This window comes from Colobus angolensis, unplaced genomic scaffold, assembly GCF_000951035.1.
Source record: "Colobus angolensis palliatus isolate OR3802 unplaced genomic scaffold, Cang.pa_1.0 Scaffold128, whole genome shotgun sequence".
Taxonomy (NCBI): domain Eukaryota; kingdom Metazoa; phylum Chordata; class Mammalia; order Primates; family Cercopithecidae; genus Colobus; species Colobus angolensis.
This window is the reverse complement of record NW_012114030.1, coordinates 551,253-572,496: the sequence shown is the minus strand read 5'-3', so window position 1 is coordinate 572,496 and position 21,244 is coordinate 551,253. Positions and strand designations below refer to the sequence as shown.

The window sequence follows — 21,244 nt, the reverse complement described above, 5'->3', positions numbered from 1 at the left end:
GAACCCGGGAGGCAGAGGTTACAGTGAGCCGAGATTATGCCACTGCACTCTAACCTGGGTCACAGAACAAGACTCCATCTCAAAAAAAAAAAAAATCAAGTGGGCCATTTTCAGACTTTGATGTACAGTCTCTTATCATCATCCCTGATGCTGCTCCTGAGGACAGAGAGGTAAGGAGCTGCCAGACACTTGAGCCAGGGATTCTGCTCGCCCACTGGAGGCTGCTTTGCCCTTCTCATCTGTCACTTGGCCTGCTGGGCAATAGGAGAGATGAGAAAGTAAAACAAACATGGGCTGAGAATGAGGTTTGGAAGAAGCTCTGTTTAGCAAGCTGTGTTGCACATTCTTATTGTTATGGAAACAAGCAACAGGTAAAAGGATGGGGAAGACCTCACCAGTATCTTCTTTACTCAGTGCAAAAAGGATCAGGTCCCTGAAATAGCTAGGAGGACCAGAAAAAGGAATAAAGGAAGCTAAAGGATGTGGTTTTGAGCTATACTGGAGCTGAAGCCAAAACACCCCAAGGTATAGACACATCCTCACCCCTACTGCGGAAATGGGTTATCCACAAAGTCAAAGGTACTTTGTCACCAGGCTTGTGACCTGCACTATGCAGTGAGCTTCTTTGGTTGAGTGAGATGCTGCTCTTGGTGTGGGGGTACAGGGGTCAGAAGAACAGGCACACTTCTGCCCTCATTGACCTCATAGTCACAAAGCAGAGACAGACAGGGGTCAGGAGTATGCAGAGGGTAAGGGGCTGCTCATGACGGGAGGGGACACACAGGGGTCATTTGAGATGTACCATTTGGGAAGAGGATATCTGAGTAGGGACATGAAGGCAGTGAGCCCTGGGAATACCTTGCTGTTCCCTCCGCCTGGAACAGCAGGTGCCAAGGCCCTGGTGGGCCAAGGTCAGCACACTGAGAAGTGGCAAGGGGGCTGTAATGGGGGGCAAGGGGAAGGATGGTTAGCAATGAGGGTGGAGAGGTTGTGGGCTCAGTTCTTGTAGAGCCTCACCTACTTCATGAGATCATACCCATCTAGTTTACTGTTATATCCCTGACGCCTGGCATTATAATTTTTGCTGAATGGATGGATGAAAAATGACTTCAACCCCAAACCTTGTAAATCTAAGTATTTGTGAATATCACCAAACCACATGGTTCTCTCCATCATCTGCAGTAAAGCACAGTTGAAAAACTCAAGCTCCCTTTAGACCCTATAGACAATTCCATAAATAAGGGACCAAGATTGTGTGCAAAGCTAAACAAATGCGCCAGCACCTGACACGTGGGGTGCAAACACCAACGTTGGTAGAAGGCTTGGGCAGCACCAGGACAAGCAGAACCTAAAATTCACAAGCTCCTTTGCCATTTCTCGCATAAAGCACTTATAAAATTTGTCTAAAAAGAACCATGTGATGACTCTTATCTTTTTACTGCCAATCTTTGGGCAAGAGCCTGTTCCTCTTGTGCCTCATCAGTCTGGGGCTGGGATGGAACAAGGGGCCCCTGAGGTAGCCTGGAAGCTCGTCTCATGACCTGTGAGCAGGTGGGATGATCTGTCCTTGGCCGCTGCAGCCCTATGCTCACTTCCTTTCGGACAAGGAGATTCACAAAGGCATCTTTCTTCAGTAGAGACCAGTTTTATCTGCACAGACCCTTTTTCCCCTGAGCGTCTTTCATTTGGGAGGAAATGCTCCTCCAGCAGCAGCATGATCACCAGGAGCTGCCTGTGCCCTTTGAGTCATATTATGCTAAGAAGGTGCTTTTTAAAATTACATCACCCTGTCTCCAAGTGAAAGTCAACGCTGCAGCTCCACCACCAGAGCTTTTCCCATCCTGGCTTTCCAGAACTGTCCTACACGGTGCCCGCGTTCTCCAAAATCACATTCCCTCTGGACACTCCCTCATGCCGCATGCATGCACGCACGAGGTAAACACCTTTTAATTCCTTTTGATGCTCTCATCACTCACTTGGGCGAATGCTAGCCTGAACACCCCATGATAGTGGATTTATTCCCATCACAGATCTAGAGGATGGTGGATCTATTCACACAGTCAATTTGTGCCACCAGCAAAAGCCAAATAGAACATTTTAACTTCTCCCAAATTGCTCTTTTCTGGTTGAGAACCATTCCTCTTCCACTAATTTCGCTTTCTCTTCGCTTCACCAGTGTTTGGCTTTCTTCTCTCTCACAGACAAACAAAAGGTGTATCAATTCAGGAAATTTACCATGAATGCAACACATGTCACAAAGAAGATGTGAGGGCACAAGGCCACTGGTTGGCTCACCAGCCACCAGCTGTCACTTGAAAAGCTCAAATTCAGAGTCTCAGCAAAATTACCCCTTACTACATGCAAGGGGCCTTGGAGGTCACCTGGGAAGCCACCGAAATGGCCAATATGAAATTTAAGGACAAGGGTCTATTATAACAATCATAAACCAGCAGCCCACAGGCATAACCTGCTTACAGAGATGTATTGTGTCACTTTCACTTTTTTAGAAAAATTGAAAATAGATGCCAAGTTCAAAAAAAAAAAAAAAAAGGAAATCCACCTGAAAATTGGGATTCCTGGCATCTCCTGAAAAGTAATACCATCTGGCAACCCTGGAACAGTATTCACACGTGGGAACCACTGGCTGGAGCTGGGTAATGGCGCCCCCTTTCGACGGGGCCGAAGTGCTCCAGTTTCCACAGTGCACCCCACTCCCTGTGGTCACATGCCTGATAGGCCTTGAAGCTGTAAACTATGTTGTGTGGCAAAAAGTGCAGGGAAATGGTAGACGTAGCCCTGTTTTGTCTTCAGATGTCCACACTCACTTCTAAAAGCCAAGAGGGAGGTGGGGAAGGGAGAGTGTGCCCTGGGACAATGTTCTAAGCCTGAGTGCTCCAAATCCTCCATGCATTTCAAAACGGGCCAACGTTATCAGGCTACCTACTATCTATGGCATCAGAAATGGCAGCAAGTGGCCACGAACTCCCCCCATCCCTGTATGTGGACTGCTGCAATGTGATTTTGTAGCATTTTCCATTAGGAGGTGGTGTCTGTTTCTCTATCTGGGCTTAGCCTGGTGGCTTTCATTTTATTTTTATTTATTTTTCTATCTATCTATCTATCTAAGATGGGGTCTCACTCTGTCACCCAGGCTGGAGTGCCATGGAATGAGTATGGCTCACTGTAGCCTTGACTTCCCTGTGCTCAAGTCATCCTCCTGCCTCAGCCTCCTGTGTAGCTGGGACCACAGGCATGCACCACATCACCCAGCTAACTTTATTATTATTATTATTGTTTGTAGAGATGAGGTCTCACTTTGTTGCCCAGGCTGATCTTGAACTCCCAGGTTCAAGTGATCCTCTCGCCTCGGCCTCCCAAAGTGCTAGGCTTACAGGCATGAGGCATGGCAGCCAGTCTTGCCTGGTGACTTTCTTTGGCTAACAGGACATTAGTAATCATGACGAAGCAGTCTTTAAAAAGCACCCAGGCATGGGCTTGTCCTCTCTTGCTGCCCTGACATCACCAGTGCTAGAGAATAAGACTCTATGGGACCAAGATGGGCTGTCCTAGCCAAGGTCCTCAGGACAAAGAAAACTGCCAGACATGTGAGTAAGGCTGTCCTAGACCATCTGGCCTAGCCACCTGCTAGCTCACTACAGAACAGCCCAGTCCACCCACAGACTCATGAGCAATCATAAAACGGTTGCTGTTTTAAGCCACTACATTTTGGGGTGGGTTGTCAGGCAGTAATAGTTAGCCGACAGACTTGGCTTGTCAAGGCCTGTGTTCTTCTCATCTCTAAAGCTTCTTTTGGGACTTGTCTTGATGGCAGGTGCTGTCTGCAGCCCTAACTGTCTTCCTTCTGCCATTGTCTCTCCTTGAGCCCAGGAATGCAGGTGATTTTCAAGGACAGCAATCAAGGCCCCCAGACTAAACGACTTCTACTCTTGGATGTCACAGTCCGTTGCTCTACACTGCCTCTGTAGAATCTGTGGCAAAATGTCCTACGTGGTTGACTTTTGTTTTGAGATGGAGTCTCACTCTGTCATCCAGGCTGGAGTCCAGTGGCGTGATCTCAGCTCACTGCAACCTCCACTTTCCAGGTTCAAGTGATTCTCCAACCTCAGCCTCCTGAGTAGCCGGGACAACAGGCACATGCCACCGCACCCAGCTAATTTTCATACTTTTAGTACAGACGGGGTTCTGACATGTTGGCCAGGCTTGTCTCAAACTCCTGACCTCAAGTGATCCGCCTGCCTCAGCCTCCCAAAATGCTGGCATTACAGACATGACCTACCATGCCTGGCCAGCTATGTGGTTCATTTTTATATGAAGTGGATAGCAGTGGCTTTTGTCTATCTGGCACCATGATCTTCACAGCACCTATGGTTTCCTCCAGGGAACCATTCTTTCCTCACCTTTCTCAGCCTTTTGGATGGATATAACCCCACTCCTGGCCCTGGCTGGAGTGGATCTGTGCAGATCTGACCCCACTTCTGGCTCAACCTGGACCATGCCAGACTACCTCTCCCTGACCATGGAGGAGGGAGGCTGGTTCAGGAGAGAGCTGGTTCTTGAACTAGGAAAAGAACTGTCTCTTTCACCTGGGGATTGCAAAGCAGATAGTAAAGGAAGCCTGGAGCCACTGGGGGCCATCTCTGGGCCACAAATGAAATGCCTGCCTGGTAGTAACTAGAGATGTGGGTCTCAAAGTGTGTTCTCTAAACCAGTAATGTCAGGATCACCTGGGAACTTGCTAGGAATTAAAACACTTACCTCTACCTCAGAGACACTGAAGCAGAAATTCTAGGACTGGGGCCCAATAATCTGATTTATTTTATTTTATTTATTTATTGAGACGGAGTCTTGCTTTGTTGCCCAGGCTGGAGCTCAGTGGCGTGATCTCGGGTGACTGCAACCTCTGCCTCCTGGGTTCAAGCAATTCTCCTATCTCAGCCTCCTGAGTAGCTAGGACCACAGGTGCCCGCCACTATGCCCGGCTAACTTTTGTATTTTTAGTAGAGATTGGGTTTCACCATATTGGTCAGGCTGGTCTTGAACTCCTGACCTTAGGTGATCCACCCTCCTCAGCCTCCCAAAGTGCTGGGATTACAGGTGAGAGTCACCATGTCCGGCCAATCTGATTATTTAAATTATTATTTTATTTAAGAACAAAATAGAGACAAGGTCTCACTACACTGCCCAGGCTGGTCTTGAACTCCTGGGCTCAAATGAACCTCCTGCCTCAGCCTCCCAAAGTGCTAGGATTACAGGTGTGAGCCACCATGCTTGGCCAATAATCTATGTTTTAATTGGCTTTGCAAAAGTAATTCTGATGCATGTCCAAGTTTGAGAACCTCTGGACTAGAGAAGTGTAAAGCTAAGTGACGGAACAGCTTCCCAAGAGACCATCTGAGCACCAGGATCCCACCATCCCTGAGGCCAAATCTACCCTTCTAGAAATTTTAGGTCTGTGAGCAAGACATTCTCCTTTGTTGCTTAGGCCGATTAGGGTTTCTGCCACTTGCTGTTAATGAGCGCTGGCTAATATATTAGGAGTCCCTGGACTTTGGCAGAATGGTCTTGCTGTTGCGGGTTTTCCTGACAGGAACATGAAGTACAGGGCTGTCGGGTTCCTCTAATTCACTCACACTGAGGGGTGTTGCTTTATTTCTGTGGTTGGCAGCTTGTCTGGGAAAAGTGGTTTAGATATATCACTTTCCTAGAGCACTGTGACAACTTGGACAGTAAACTTTCTGCATTAAAGACTAATGTTCTTTCATCCTCAAGAAGACAACAGGTTTCTGGAAGGAGATTATATTAGCTTTTTTGGAAGACTTATGGATTGAGGCTGGAGTCACACAGGACATGAGGCCCTTTCATTAGAACTAGGGACAGTTGCAGTGATAGAAAGGAATGAAGCTCTCTAGCAGTTGCGTCACACGCACATTCAATTGACACATTCAATTTTATGGGCTTAGTCTAAGAAAAAGGGGCAAGGGGAGAAATAACTCTTTATGGGCTACAAGCAAAAGGTTACACTTCTGGAATAGCAGACTATCTAATTCGGACGAACCTCTCTCTGGAACACAACTAGGAAACCTAGAAAATATTTTTAAATCTTTAAAAAATCTATTTGAAGAAAAGAGATCTGTTTGAAAAGTGAACAGGGCTGTGAAGAATTATAGGGATAATAGTAGACTGGAGAAAGAAACTCAGAGACGTAGACCCAACATCTTGGAGGCCTTTCCTCTTACGGTGCTACTGATTCTGATGAGAGCTGCCACAAGGCTGGGAAGTTGAGCAGAGCTTGCAACAGGCTCAGGCTACAGTCTGGGAGTGAGGGTGACCTGGAAGTAGCCAGGAGTGAAGGGCACAGAAAAGTTAACAATGTGGGCGAATCCAAATTATTACTGATTATATAAAATAGTAATAATGTCTAGTAATAAGAATCAGTAGTAATAATCACTAGAAATAATGTCTAGTGGTGTTAAAAAGCTAGAGAGAGTTAAAATGCATGACAATAGTATTTAAGTTGAGAATGGAGAAAGTGGAGTTAGAGTTTGTAAGATATTTCCACTAAATGAGAAGTAGTAAACTTGTTAATTTAAAGTAAACCCTAGTAAGTCAAGAATGCATGTTGTAATCTTTGGTAATGACTAGAATAATAATAACAAAAAAGAATGTATAACTAACAAGCTAATAGACAGGAAAAAAGAGAAATAATACAAAGCAATCAGTTCAAAGGAAGGCAAGAAAGGAGAGAAAGAGAAACATAAAATAGGAAGAACAAATAAAAAGCAAACAATAAGATAGTAGATGTAAACTCACATATATCAGCAATTACATTAAACATAAATGGACTAAATGCTCCCATTAAAACGCATAGATTGTTACAGGATAAAACTAAAAACCAATTACATGCTGCTTATAAGACAAACCTTAATATAAAGATACAGAAAGTTTGAAAGTGAAAGGATAAAAAACAGTACACCATATAAATACTAACCAAAAGAAAGCTGGAAGTAGCTTTATGTCAGACAAAGTAGACTTTAAGGCAAAAAGCATTACTAGAGAGACAACACATAATGATAAAAGGTTCAATTCCCTTAGAAGATATAAAAAGTCAAATTCTGTGTGTACCAAAAAAGACATCCCTCCCTGGCCCCAGATATAGAGTAAAGCATATAAGCAGCCCACCCTCCAGATGTTGTCTGAAGGAGAGTGACTTGGTTTGTGATTCTGCCGCACATTTAGGAAGTTTCAGGTTCCTTGCGCCTCTGTGGTGTGAACATCCCAGTGCCCTGAGCATGATGCCAGTGTCTAAAAACACACACTTTCCCTACAACCCTGACGCTAAACAAGGCCAACTGCTTCTTCTGGGGCTCAGCCAAGAAGCTGTTGATTTTTCCCACACTGGAGGAGAGACTGACTGTCTTGGGCTTACTGAGAGCTGATATATCTGTATGAGGTCATCTATGTAAACCCCTACATGCTGCACTTACTCATCAATTTCAGGGATTTCTAAGGATAACTCTGGTCTCCTGCACTTTTTGCTGCCTTTACAGACTAATATCTAGGTGAGATGTGGCTCTACCACAATCCCATTTCAGTGTGAGAGTAGTGACAATGCCAGGCTTTTCAGCTTTCCTCTTAGCCACAGAACTCTTTCTTCAAATTTGACTTATGTTAGAGCCAAGTATATTGAAGAAGGAAAGGCTGAGCTCCAAACCTTTCAAAATAAGAATTCCACTACCTAAAATAGTATCCTCTTTAAGAGTAATGATGGAACAAACTGCCCTAGGAAATAAATACCAGGAACAGCTGGTAATCTGATCTTTATTAAATGGACCCAGTGACATGCGTTTTTTATATGAACGCATGCCTCTTTGCAATGGTGGCCAGGAAGCTCAGTGTTACAACTGTGACTACTTTAGGCATTCATTTGTTCACCCCCTGGTTTCATCTTATTTTTCTACTCTTGTTTTCTCTCCAATTTCATTTCCTCAATTTATGTATGTATGTATGTATGTATTTAATTTATTTATTTTTTAGACAGAGTCTCGCTCTGTTGCCCAGGCTGGAGTACAGTGGTGCAATCTCAGTTCACTACAACCTCTGCCCCTCGGGTTCAAGCGATTCTCCTGCCTCAGCCTCCCGAGTAGCTGGGATTACAAGTGCGTGCCACCATGCCCAGGTTATTTGTTGTGTGTTTTTAGTACAGATGGGGTTTTGCCATGCTGCCCAGGCTGGTCTCGAACTCCTGGGCTCCAGCGATCCATCCACCTTTGCCTCCCAAAGTGTGGGGATTACAGGCGTGAGCCACTGCGCCCGACCTCCTGAAAGACTTTTCAAAGTCTTGCACTACCTACTGTATATAAAATTTGTTAGTCCATGTCAGAACTTTTTGGAGAAAGGCAGATCATAAATTAATTAAGCTCTGTTTCTCAAAGTGCTGGACATGAAAGCATATATTATGGGTTGAACTGTGTCCCCTAAAAACATCATTGAGGCCCTAACCCTTAGTACCTGTGACTGTGACCTTATTTGGAAATAGGGTGTTTGCAGATGATCAAGTTAAGACGAAGCCATTAGGTTGGGCTTTTCTCTGTCTTTATAAAAACAGCAAATTTGGACACAGAGACAGAGACATACATGGAGAATACCATGTACAGATTGGAGTTATGTTGCCACAAGCCAAGGAACTGTCAGAAGTTAGGAGAGAGGCCTGGAATGGACCACTCCCCAGTGCCTTCAGAAAATGGCCCTTGCCAATACCTTGAATTTAGACTTGGAGCCTTGAGAACTGTGAGATGATACGTCTCCATTGCTTGAGCCACTCTGATTGTGGTACTTGGTTATGGCTGCCCTAGCAAACTAATGCACTATGCCAGATGATTTTAGTTGATACCTGATTCAATAAAATACTAATAGTAATATATTTATATTGATGAGCATGAGAAAAAAGCATAACAAGTGACTCAAACCTCCAATTTTCAGGCATGTTACTGCTTAGGACTAGGCTGATGTGAGTATTAATTAAGTGGTAACTAATGTGGGTAATTAGGCAAATAATAGTTCAGTTGACACACGAGGGGCTTATAGTGGAGTAGTTAAGAGCAGAGATTCTGCAGTCCAGGTTCTCAAATACTGGCTTCATCACTTACAGGCTGTGTGACCTTGGACAGATTCCTTAACCTCTCTGTGCCTCCATCTCCTCTGTACAATAATATTGATAACAGCAGTATCTATTGCATGGGGCTGTGTGGATAATTAAATGCAAGATTACATATGTGGTCCTACACACAGCCTGGGAGCTAGGTCAGTGCTTTGTAAGTATTGACTCTTAATTTTGTTACTTGAATATGGAAAAAAAAGCAATCTTGGCACATACACAAAAGAGGGAAGTCCCAGTTAGCTTAGTAGGATGCTGGGAAAGGTACACGACCACCACTGAGCCACCCCTGCCCTACTAGGGGTTCTAGGGGGGTTCATGCAGTGGCATACCTTTTTACCAACTTGTTTTGGAGGAAACCCATTTAGATTGGTTCACATAGTGAAGACAGTACCAGCAGGATAGACTGGAGACTTGTTAACCTGAACGGCAGTCGGTGAGGCCAATCCAGGAGATGCAGAAGGAACAATAGCACCTGGGACTGCCACCCCCACTCCCCACATGCTGAGGGAGCCCCAAGAGCGGACTCAGGCCTTCATCTCGCCCCATGCCTCCTTCTCCTCTCTATCCCTTTCCCAGCTCCCATCTCACCAAAGCTGATAGAACCAAAATTTGTCAGACTTTTCTGACATTTTACATGTTCTATTTGGCTCTTGATCCCTACAGATCATTTCTCCGTTATCTATTGAACGATGTGACACCTCTGTGATACTATCAGCTGCAGGAAACTTGACATGCCAACAGGGTTGCCTCCCATTCCTACCTTCCTCGGGCCCCAGGCAGGCCTCTTTCCAGGCTCTGGGTCCCACCAAAAGGTCTCCAGCAACCAGTTTGGGGCTAGCTCTGCCCCACTGGAGTCTGGCTCCTCCAACACCTTGAATTTAGACTTCCAGCCTCGAGAACTGTGAGATGATACATTTCCATTGTTTGAGCCACTGCTTGTGGGACTCTGAAGGCCCCACTGGGATGCAGGTTCCAGTTGGCCACGGTTCTTCCTGGTCACTACAGGCTGAAGCAGGATGCAGGTCAGAGACCTAGGACAGGGGTCTTGGCACCGCATGGCTTGTGCACACACAGATCCCAGCTCCAGGACCTGGGTTGCCTCAGTCTCCTTTGCTAGTGACACAGACTCAGATCCTACCCCAGTGTCTTAGTCTGTTTTCTGTTGTTTACAACAGAACAACTGAAACTAGGTAATACCAAAAGGAAAGGAATTTCTTTCTTATAGAAGCCGAGAAGTCCAAGGTCAAGGGTGCTGCCTCTGATGAGGGCCTACTTGCTGGTGGGGATTCTGCAGAGTCCCGAGGCAGTGCATGGTGAGGGGATGAGTGTGCTAGCTCAGGTCTCTCTTCCTCTTCCTATAAAGCCACCAGTCCCACTCCCATGATAACCCTTTAATCCATTAACCCATGAATGCATTAATCCACTGGACAAGCTTCATGACCTCTTCACCTCTTGAAGGGCCCACCTCTCAATACTGCCACATTAGGGATTAAATTTCAACATGAGTCTTGGAGGGGGCAAATATTCAAACCATAGCACTCAGCCACATGACAAGCCATGGCCCCCCATCACTGCAGGCTCCCCAACACCTAGGTTCTTACCCTAGGTTGTTTAGGATAGAAAGTCACAACTAATCTCATACCTACAACTGGCTCCCTAGCAAGCCCAATGACTGTCTGGATCCATCCCCTGGTAACATCAAGACTGAGCTCCCACCCTCTACATCTTGAACCACCTGGTCTCTTCCTTGGTCACCTCGTATCCTTCCCAGCTCCCTATAGGCCAGGCTCCACATGGCAGCCAGAGGAATCTTGTTGAAATGTAAACCAACATGGCAGCCCCTGCTACAAAGCCTCAGCTGCCACTTGCCTGCTGTGTGCCTCAGTTCCTCATCTGTGAAATGGGGACAATTGCAGAACCTACCTTAAAGGCTATTTATAAGGATTATATGAGATGATAGAAGTAAAAGCTTATAATAGTGGCTGGCTCATCCTAAGTAGTGAATAAATGTAACCTCTCATGTCATTAGAACATAGACAAAGTTGGTCTTTTCACCATCAACTCTTTTGTACCTTCAGAATTGTATACCATTTGCACATATTATTGCTCATCTGAAGTAAGCAAGTTCATTTAAGAGTAAAAAATAAAAAATATAAGAAATTTTCAGTGATAACCACATCTTGGTGGTGGAATCAGAAAGTCGCTCTCATGGTTACTTCTATGCGTTGACTTGACTGGGCCACAGGGAACCCAGATAACTGGTCAAAGATTATTCTGAGTGTTTCTGAAAGAGCATTTTTGGATGACATTAACATATTCATCAGGAGAGTAAGGCAGATTGCCCTCCACCATGTGAGTGGGCCTTGGCCAATCAGGTGACGGCTTGAATCAAACAAAAAGACCAGCCCTCCCCGAAGTGAGGGCGACTTCTCCAGTCAACTGCCTTGGACTTCACCTCCGACACAGGCTCCTCCTGCATGGTGGCCCCTGAACTAGAGGACTCGCTCCTCCACAGCTGCATGAGCCAGTTCCTTATCCTAAGCTCTCTCTCTCACTCTCCCTCCATATCCTTTCCATTCTGTTGCTCTGCAGACCCCTGACTAATACATTTGCTAAAGGGCAGCTCAGCCCTCTGCAAGGAGGGTAACGAAGTGCGGCCTCCCATCACGGCACCCCAGAGAGTGACCCAGCCCCAGCCCTGCTCCCCTGCTCAGGGGCCCCCAGAACTCTTACTAGAGCATATCCTCTCCTGGTCTGGGAACACAGCAGGGGCTTGGGAAGTTAGGTTTGGCTCAGGTTTGGTGGGAATGAAAACCTCAGCATTGTCCTTCCGCTTTGCAGACAAATTCCTTTCCCTTTTATGACCTGTAGGAAAACAAATGTTTCATGTAAGACACTGAGCACAAGCAAGTTGGGCATTCTGTTCAGGCGTTTGTTCATTATTCATTCACTTACTCATTCAACAAATGTCTATGGAACTACTCTGTGTAGTTTGGGATTAGAGATGAATAATGCAGGCGATGAAACAAGTTTGCTGAGAGCCATGGTGTGCCCAGCACCACATTTTGGTAAGTACATAAAAGATTTTAGGACATGCACAGGTTTTCAAATTTTAATGTTTCTTGGCTAGGCGGCCAGGCAGTAGCTCACACCTGTAATCCTGGTGCTTTGGGAAGCCGTGGTGGGGGAACTGCTTGAGCCCAGGAGTTAAAGACCAGCCTAGGTAACATAGTGAGACCCTGTCTCTAAAAAAAAAAAAAAATGAAAAAAATAGGCTGGGCACAGTGGCTCATGCCTGTAATCCCAGCCCTTTGGGAGGCCAAGACAGGTGGACCACCTGAAGTCAGGAGTTTGAGACCAGCCTGGTCAACATGGTGAAACCCCATCTCTACTAAAAATACAAAAATTAGCTGGACATGGTGGCAGACACCTGTAATCCCAGCTACTTGGGAGGCTGAGGCATGAGAACTGCTTGAACCCAGAAGGTGGAGGTTGCAGTGAGCTGAGATTGTGCCACTGGACTCCAGCCTGGGGGACAGAGCAAGACTCCGTCCCCACCCCCTACAAAAAAAAAAAGTCAGGTATGTTGGCACGTGCTTGTAGTCCCAGCTACTCTGGAGGCTGTGGCAGGAGGATCACTCCCAGGAATTTGAGGCTACAGTGAGTTATGATCGTGCCACTGCACTTCGGCCTGGGTGACAGGGCAAGACCTTATCTCAGAAAAAACCAACAAAACAAAACATGCACAATGTCAAGAAATTCAAATTCTCTCTTTTCACTTTATGCCCCAGTATCACTCGAACTGTACCTGGCATCAACTGTTCTGTGGCCTGGCCCTTCACACCCAGGAATGTGTGTCAGGTCCCCTGCTTTTCCAGGGTGGAGACTCAGTCACCTCTTCAGACCTCCATCCCCTCCCTCCCCATCTCCCCTGCAGCCATGCCATCTGCAGGCCCAGTGGGTCCCACGTGGGACCATTATTAACACTGTGCTGACCACTTGCTGCTCCCGCAGGTGCGCCTAACACCTTTATTCTTTTGGCAAAGGTTCCCTGAGGGGCTGCAATGTGCCAGGCATGTGCTGCATGCTGGGGAAGCGGAAGGTAAGAGCTGGCCTGTGCCTACAGGCTGGTGGAGGGGGAGGTGTGGTGGGTGGAGAGAAAGACAACTGGGGCAAGTGAACCCAGCGCCATGATGATGCTACGGGAGCACAGGGAAGAGCTGGCCTAAGTGGATGTGGTGGGAGTGTGAAGAAGGCTTTGTGCAAGAAGCAACTTCTGAGTACAGTCTGGAGGGAAAAGCAGAGAGCCAGGTTTCAGGGTTCTGAGTGGAGAGGAAAGGGACTGCGGTCATCCGGGCAGAGGGAATAGCCCAAGCAGGGTCTGGGGTGAGAACAAACATGGTGACAGCATGTCTGATGGACAAATGTCTTCTCTGGAGATGTCCATTATTGGGTGTGGATTTTCCAGAGCTGAACTGTGTCCCCTTCAAACTCTCTTTTTTTTTTTTTTTTTTTGAGAGGGTCTCACTCTGTCACCCAGGCTGGAGTGCAGTGGCACAATCATGGCTCATTGCAGCCTCAACCTCTTAGATTTAAGTGATCCTCCTGCCTCAGCCTCTCAAGTGGCTAGGACTAAAGGTATGCACTACTACGTCTGGGTAATTTTTTAAAAAATTTTTTTGTAGAGATGGGGTCTTGCCATGTTTCCTAGGCTGATCTGGAACTCAACTGATCCTCCCGCCTTGGCTGCCAAAACTGTTGGGATTACAGATATGAGCCACTGTGCCCAGTCCCCTCCAAACTCATACATTGAAATCCTAGCTGCCAGTACCCCTGACTGTATTTGGGCACAAGGTCTTTAAAGAGGTAATTAAGTAAAAACAAGGTCAAACGGGTGGGCTCTAATCCAATATAACTTCTCCCAAGAAGAGGAGATTAGGACACAGATACACACAGAGGGAAGATCACGGGAAGACACAGGGAGAAGATGGCCATCTACAAGCCACAAAGAAAGGCCTCAGAAGAAACTGACTCTTGATCTCAGGCTTCCAGTCTCCAGAACTATGAGACAGTAAATTCCTGCTGTTTAAGCCACCAGCCTGTGGTACTTAGTCATGGCAATCCTCACAAACTGACATAGTGTCTGATTCCAAACATTCCCTCATTTCTCTTTCCTTAGGTTTACCATGGTTCAGAAAAGATTGTCTCCTCTTGGCACACCCAGCTTTGAGAGTGCACATGAATAGAAGACAGAGGTGCAGGCAGAGGCCAGACCAGCCCGAGTCAAAGCTTAGGAACAGAGGATGGAGACAGTTGCAAGTAGGCCTCTCTTCACCTCCCAAGTCCTCCTCTCTCCTCCCTGCCCCTCACCAATCGTTTTGCTCATTCTACTTTCCAAGATCTTTCTTCACAAACGTCCTCCATTGGATGCTGCTGTTTCTGTGTGTCAGCATCCTCCCTCCTTCAGGTTCACCTTGAGTTTCTTTTGGAAATGAGGGCTTTACTGTACTATTGTGTGACTGGGTGGTGATAACCACACCCCTTAGTCCTATTGGTTAGACGTGGCCAATCAGAGCCACAGTGATCCAATCAGAGACAGCATGTGACCCTGTGTGTGCCAGCATCCTCCCTCCTTCAGGTTCACCTTGAGTTTCTTCTGGAGATAAGAGCTTTACTGCACTATCATGTGGCTGGGTGGTGATAACCACACCCCTTAGTCCTATTGGCTGGACCTGGCCAATCAGAGCCATGGTGATTCAAGCTAAGACAGCATGTGACCCTGTGTGGGTTGGAGAACCAGGTCTGGGACTTTTGCTGGGGCCTTTGGGGAAAGAAAAATTCACTTTCTGAGAGGTTGCAAAGTCAGTGTCTTATTTAAAGGCAATTCTGCCTTTGTATGTTGGATAGTCTACTAAGAATGGAAGCAAGACACAGGAAAGCAGAGAAGGAGAAGGAGAGCAAGAGGGAGACGAAGATGGGAGAAGACAGAGGGAAGAGGCCAGAAGGGAAAAGGGAGTGGGAAGAGAGGAGATGGGAGAGAGATGGGGGAAAGGAAGAGGAAGAGGGAGAGGGGAGAAAATGAGTCTTGCTACATCTCAGAACCTTTCAGTTACTCAAGTCAATAAATAGTCCCTCAGCTTAAGCTACTGTGTATTAGCCAACTGGTATGTAGATGCTGGAAAACATCTTACAACGTACAGAACAGACACCTCCAACTTCTGCCAGGAAGTTACCACCTGGAATTTCAGGGCCCTGAGGAAGCCTTTGGGAAGCTCTGCATCTTGCAATCAACAGAGACCTGACTGATATACCTCCCTGGCCTGTGGGACACTCTAACCAAAGTGGAAGTCAAAGGACCACTGGAAGTTTAAGTCCTGCTATTAGATGCAGAGACACCAATGGCAAAGAAATGATACACAAGACAGAGCTCACTTTTGGAAGCTGGGTTAAATTCCAGCACCACGAGGGTATCTGGGCCAGGGGCAGAGCGTCCTTCTGTCTCCTGTTCCCCAGGAACATCTTTCTGTGTTGAAACCCCACTGGAAGGAGGGCGGTCATCTCTGGGATGGCCCACCAGCGCCAGGTCCTCTGGCTCAGGCTCAGAGAGTATGTCTTCCTCGATAGAGTCATACTCATCGCTGGAACAATCCTTTTGTTTCCTTTGTAGATTTACACTAAGTTCCAGGCTTTTTCTCAGCTCCTGCAAAAAGCCCAGAAGAGAGATGAGAGATAAATATGGTACCTTGAGAAAAACTTATTTGAAAATATATCATTTGAACCAAAGAATTATTCTTCCCAAACTAACATTTAACAATATTATCTCAACCCTTGTGTTGTCACTGCTTTGAAGATGAGAAAACAAAGGGCAGGGGAAAATGAGCAACTCCCTGGACAGAGCAGTGTTGTTCATATTAACTGTGGTGTTTGTATCCTGGAGATGCTGGGGGAAGGTGGGGTGGGGGGGGAGTGCACATGTGAAGGAGAGGGAGAGAGAAACAGACAATATGGCTTGTTAAAATCTGGGGCTTGTTCAAACAGATTGTGGAGTCCCACCCACTGATTCAGCGGGTCTGGGATGGGGCCTGAGCATATGCATTTCTAATAAGGTGATCCTGATACTGCTGGTCCAGGGACCACGCTTTGACTATGAACTCCCAAAGGCCTCCAAATGACCCTCAAATCCCAGATGGTAAAATGTCTGGCCGGTAGTTGTTGGGGGCTGTCCTGCATATTGTAGGGTGTTGAGCAGCATCTAAATGTCATACTATTTAGCACTTAACTACAACTGCTTGACGATTTTTTTCATGTTTCTTTTGTCTACATGAAATTGTAGATTCCTTACGGCTAAGCATTAAGATCTATACTTAGAGTGACCAGGACATGAATCACCCAAACCAAGATATTTCAGAGAGAAAGCGAGCACTACTATATTTACACTGGGACAAAAAAAAGTATAAACGGAGCTGGGACAGTGGCTCATGTTTGTAATCCCATCACTTTGGGAGGCCGAGGCAAAAGGACTGCTTGAGACCAGGAGTTCAAGACCAGCCTGGGCAACATAGTGAGACCCTGTTTGGGCAAACCAGTATGTTTGGTCAGCCTAGCTATACTACCCCTTGTAGCCTGTATAGTATCTATCCAATGTAGTTCTAAAAAAATGAGAAGCAATCAATAAAGGTTTGATAATTGACCAATAAACATAACAGTTATTGCAGTAGGCTGAATAAGGGCTCCCCAAAGATGTTCATGTCCTAATCCCTGGAACCTGTGAACTCCCGAGGGCTTGGGAGGAAGTGAGGAACACCGTATAGAACACTTTTACCATCTTAGAGAGAAATCATCCTACACAGACCCATGATAGAAATATAGATGTTACAGACACCACTGGTGAGGACTCAGGAAATGAACATGTAACTGAAAACTGGAGCCCAGGGAATCCTGTTATGTAGCAGTAGAATCTTAGCTGAATTGTGTGCTACAGTGTTGTGGAAAGCAGAACATGTAAGAGATGAACTTGAATATTTAACTCAGGAGATTTCCAAGCAAAGTGCTGAAGATTCAGTCTGTTTTTCTCCTGCTGCTTAAAGTAAAATGTGAGAGGAAAGAGACAGACTGAGGGAAGAACTGTTAAGGAAAAGGGAACCAGGACTTGGCGATTTGGATGATTTTTAGCCTATCCAGATTGCAGAAGATTCTAAAATTAGGAGATTCGCTGTCAGAAAAGTATGCTATGGAGATAAAGCTAAAGGTGTGGCTGGACAACCTTTGTACTTGTACCTCAGAAGGATGCAAAGTGCAAAGTATTCAGTCGTATGGAGGGCTCTTTCAGGAGATTAGACATGTGGCTCATGGATCCCCTTAGACATCTCAGCGGAAGCCAGGACAGAGGGGGGATTTTCCAAGAAAGATTTGCAGAGGAGTCCCTTGTCTAAAGGAGCAAATCCTAGAGACATACATGGGAGTCCCACATGACTTTTGAGAATGTCATACCAGGAGAAACACTGCCAGCTTGGACTGAATGGGAGAAAGAAAGAACAGAACGAAAGAAGGTTGTCAGACTCCCCAAAATTCTACAGGCAGGAAATTGGCTGATGAAATGGCTCATCTACAAACACAGGCTGCTCTTCCTGAAAAAGGAAGAATGACTCCAAGGATGGAGCTGTGGGCCAAGAGAACAGAGCCCCGAACCACAGAGAATTATATCCAGGCCTTGAAAGCTAATGGAGTTTACCCATTGGGCTTTAAAATTGCCTGGGTTTGGTGATTCCTCTTTTTTCCCTTTTATTTGCTCTCCTTTTAAATGGGAATTTTGATATGATTTGACTGTGTCCCCACCCACATCTCACCTTGAAACGTAATAATCCCCATGTGTCAAGGGTGGGGCCAGGTGGAGAGAACTGAATCATGGCGGCAGTTCCCCATACTGTTCTCGTGGTAGAGAATAGTCTCACGAGATCTGATGATTTTATAAAGGGGAGTTCCCCTGCACAAGCTCTCTTGCCTGCCACCATGTAAGCTGTGACTTTGCTCCTTCTTTGCCTTCTGCCATGACTGTGAGGCCCCCCCAGTCATGTGGAACTGTGAGTCCATTACACCTCTTTCCCTTATAAATTACCCATTCTCAGGTATGTCTTTATTAGCAGTATGAGAACAGACTCATACAGGAATGTTGTTAATTGTTATCCTATGCCTGATCCACCATTGTATTTGGGAACAGATAACTTGTTTTCTAGTTTCACTCATTTATAGATGAGAAAAATTTGCCCCAAGATAGGTCATACCCAGGGTCTTACCCATAACCAATTTAGATGATGAGATTTTGGAGTTTTGAGCTGATGAGACTTAGATGATATTCTGGACTTGAGTTGATACGGTAATGGATTCAGAGTTTTGGAAAACTTGGGATGGGATGGATGGATTTTGCATGTGGGATGGAGATGAATCTTTGGGGGCCAGAGGGTAGTCTGTGGTATGCTGGATAAATGGTCCCCAAAGAAGTCCATATCCTAGCCCCTGGGAGCTGTGGAGATGCTGCCTTACAGGGCAAAGGGACTTTGAAGATGTGATCAGGTGAAGAATCTCCAGATGGGGAGAGGAGCCTGGATTATCCAGGTGAATCCAATGTAATCACAGGGGTCCTATGAGAGAGAAGCAGGAAGATCAAAGTCAAATAGAGAATATGTAAGAATGGAAGCAGAGGTCAGGGAGGAGCAAGCTATAGTGCTGGATTTGAAACAGGAGGACGTGACCACAAGCCAAGGAATGTAGGTGGCCTCTACAGTCTGAAAAAGGCAAGGGAATGAGCTTTCCTCTCAAGCCTCCAGAAGGAATGCAGTCCTGCCAATGCCTTGATTTTAGACCAGTGAAACTGATTTTGGATTTCTGACCTCCAGAACTAAGCCACCAAGTTTACGGCAAGTTGTTACAGCAGCAAATAGGAAATAAATACAGCTGTCTCTTTTTAGAGTTCTCCCCTTCCATCCCTTGATATCAAGTATTGGTGATACAATTTTAATAAAATTAATTAATTATCTCTGTTGCCCACTGCAGTGGTGTGATCACAACTCACTGCAGCCTCGGCCTCCTGGGCTCGAGTGAGCCTCCCACCTCAGCCTCCTGTGTAGCTAGGATTACAGGTATGAGCCACCACACCCAGATACCAGTGATATTTACTGGGCAACTAAAACACTGCCTGGCACATAGTAGGTGCTCGACCAATATCTGCTGAATGACTGAATAGATTCCATTGATGACTGGGTGGTGGCTGTGTGCAGACGCAAAGTGCCCTCACGTACCTTGGAGGTGACATCAGTGACAGGACCCTTAGCAAGTTACTTACCTCCTTTGACTTGCATCTTGACATCCATAAAAATAGATTAACAAATCCCTACTTTGCAGAATTGCTTTAAAGCAGAGGTCTGTACTGGGAATAATTTTGTCCCCCCACCCAACTCCAGGGGACATCCGGTAGTGACTTGAGATATTTTTGATCAGAACTCGGGGAGAGTCGTCCTATTGGCATCTATTACATGGACACCAGGGATGCTGCTAAACATAACAGAATGTCCAGGACAGCCCTATAACAAAAAATGATCCGGCCAAAATGTCAAGGTTGAGAAACGATTAAAGCAAGTGCGGGTTCACTGCTGGTGTTTAAAAACATAACACCAGGTCTCCTAATTGAGTGTATTGAGATGGTTCATGCAACCTTCATGCAAACCAGACTGAGGTCATGGCTTATGTCTTCAAAGTCTGACAGTGGTGGGCAGTTGGAGGGGCAACAGATTCACTGCTCCTCCCGAGGGCAACGCGAGTTCCTAGGTGACCTGCTGTTTAACAGCAATTTCGGCAGCTGTAAAACTAGTAATCCTTTACAGTAGAATAATGCTCTGTATTCTATAAAACATTTTCAACCCTTTCTCTCCTTTGATCCTCAGAAAACCCTGTAAGACAGATAGGTAGAGTAAAACCCTGGGATAACATGAATTCAGTTAAAACAAGATAGCCTATTGGCTCTTATGCTTGGCCCAACTCCCATTCTCAAGTGAGGTCAACTTAGGTTCTGTTCTGCTGGGGTGGGGGCAAGGCTGGGTGAGAAAACAATGGGCGCATCCCTCTCTCTGCAGCCCCTACTCTTGCCCAGTCACTGTGGATTACAGTCCTAGCTGGGAGACTGCTGTCACTGTCCCGGAAATCTCAGTCCCAGGGCCCCAAATCGTCCCCACTGATGTCTAAGGCCAAGTGCAGCCACCAAAGATGGCCAGTTTCAGGAAGGATTTGGATGGGGCATTAGGATCCTTGCACCCATGGTCAGCTGAGCAGACTTCCTCTGGCCTCTTCATGACCTTCACTATGTTGCAACCCCACATTTTGAGTGATTGAATTGTGGGGATACCCCCAAATTTGAGGAACTGTGACCAGCCTTTATGCTGGTCCAACTTCTCACAGTGATTAAGTGGCATAGCTGTGACTTCTGCACTCCGCCACGCCTCCTTGCTCCTTCTAGATTATCCACGCATGACAGACTCTCTTGCATCTGTCATGGCCCAGCCAGTGGGGAAGACAATATGGCAACCACCATTCATTAAGGCTTCATGCATGCACATGTGCTTAGGTGCTCTGTTAAGAGCGGAGGTAGCAGTGGAGAGCAAGATGGCAAACCTCTGGCCTTATAGGAGCATACAGTGTGGGGCAGGAGGAGACAGCCAGGCGACGTATAAATATAAACAGAGGCATTTCAGAGGTGGCCAGGACTATGAAGGAGGCCCTTGTCTGGATGATGCGACAGGGCGACTGGCCTGAGGGGGCCCTGATGAATGGTGGTCAGGGAAGACTGAGTGCTGAAGAACCACCCGGTAGTGTCTGGGACACAAGGCTGTCTGGGGGTAGGAAGAGCAGAGGCAAAGGCCAGGAGGCAGGAACGGCTGGAGGGCATATGCTCCCTAGAGGGAGGCAGCAGTCACAGGGGACAGGGCTTTGTGGGCCTCAGGGAAGTGTGGATTTTGTTCTATGCACTATGAGAAGCTGCTGAAGGGTTCTAAGCAGAGATACAATGTTATCTGATTT

The 21,244-nt window shown here is 46.3% G+C and overlaps 1 protein-coding gene across 1 annotated transcript in view; it reads right to left on the bottom strand.

Moving 5' to 3' along the window:
- Positions 1 to 21,244, bottom strand: part of KIAA0556 (KIAA0556 ortholog) — a 241,683-nt gene that overhangs the window by 87,678 nt on the left and 132,761 nt on the right. Inside the window, exons 7-8 of the mRNA XM_011933461.1 lie at positions 15,611 to 15,878; positions 11,912 to 12,043 (exon numbers count right to left, since the gene is read on the bottom strand). Of these exons, the coding sequence (XP_011788851.1) occupies positions 11,912 to 12,043; positions 15,611 to 15,878 (400 nt within the window). The remainder of the gene's footprint in view (positions 1 to 11,911; positions 12,044 to 15,610; positions 15,879 to 21,244) is intronic.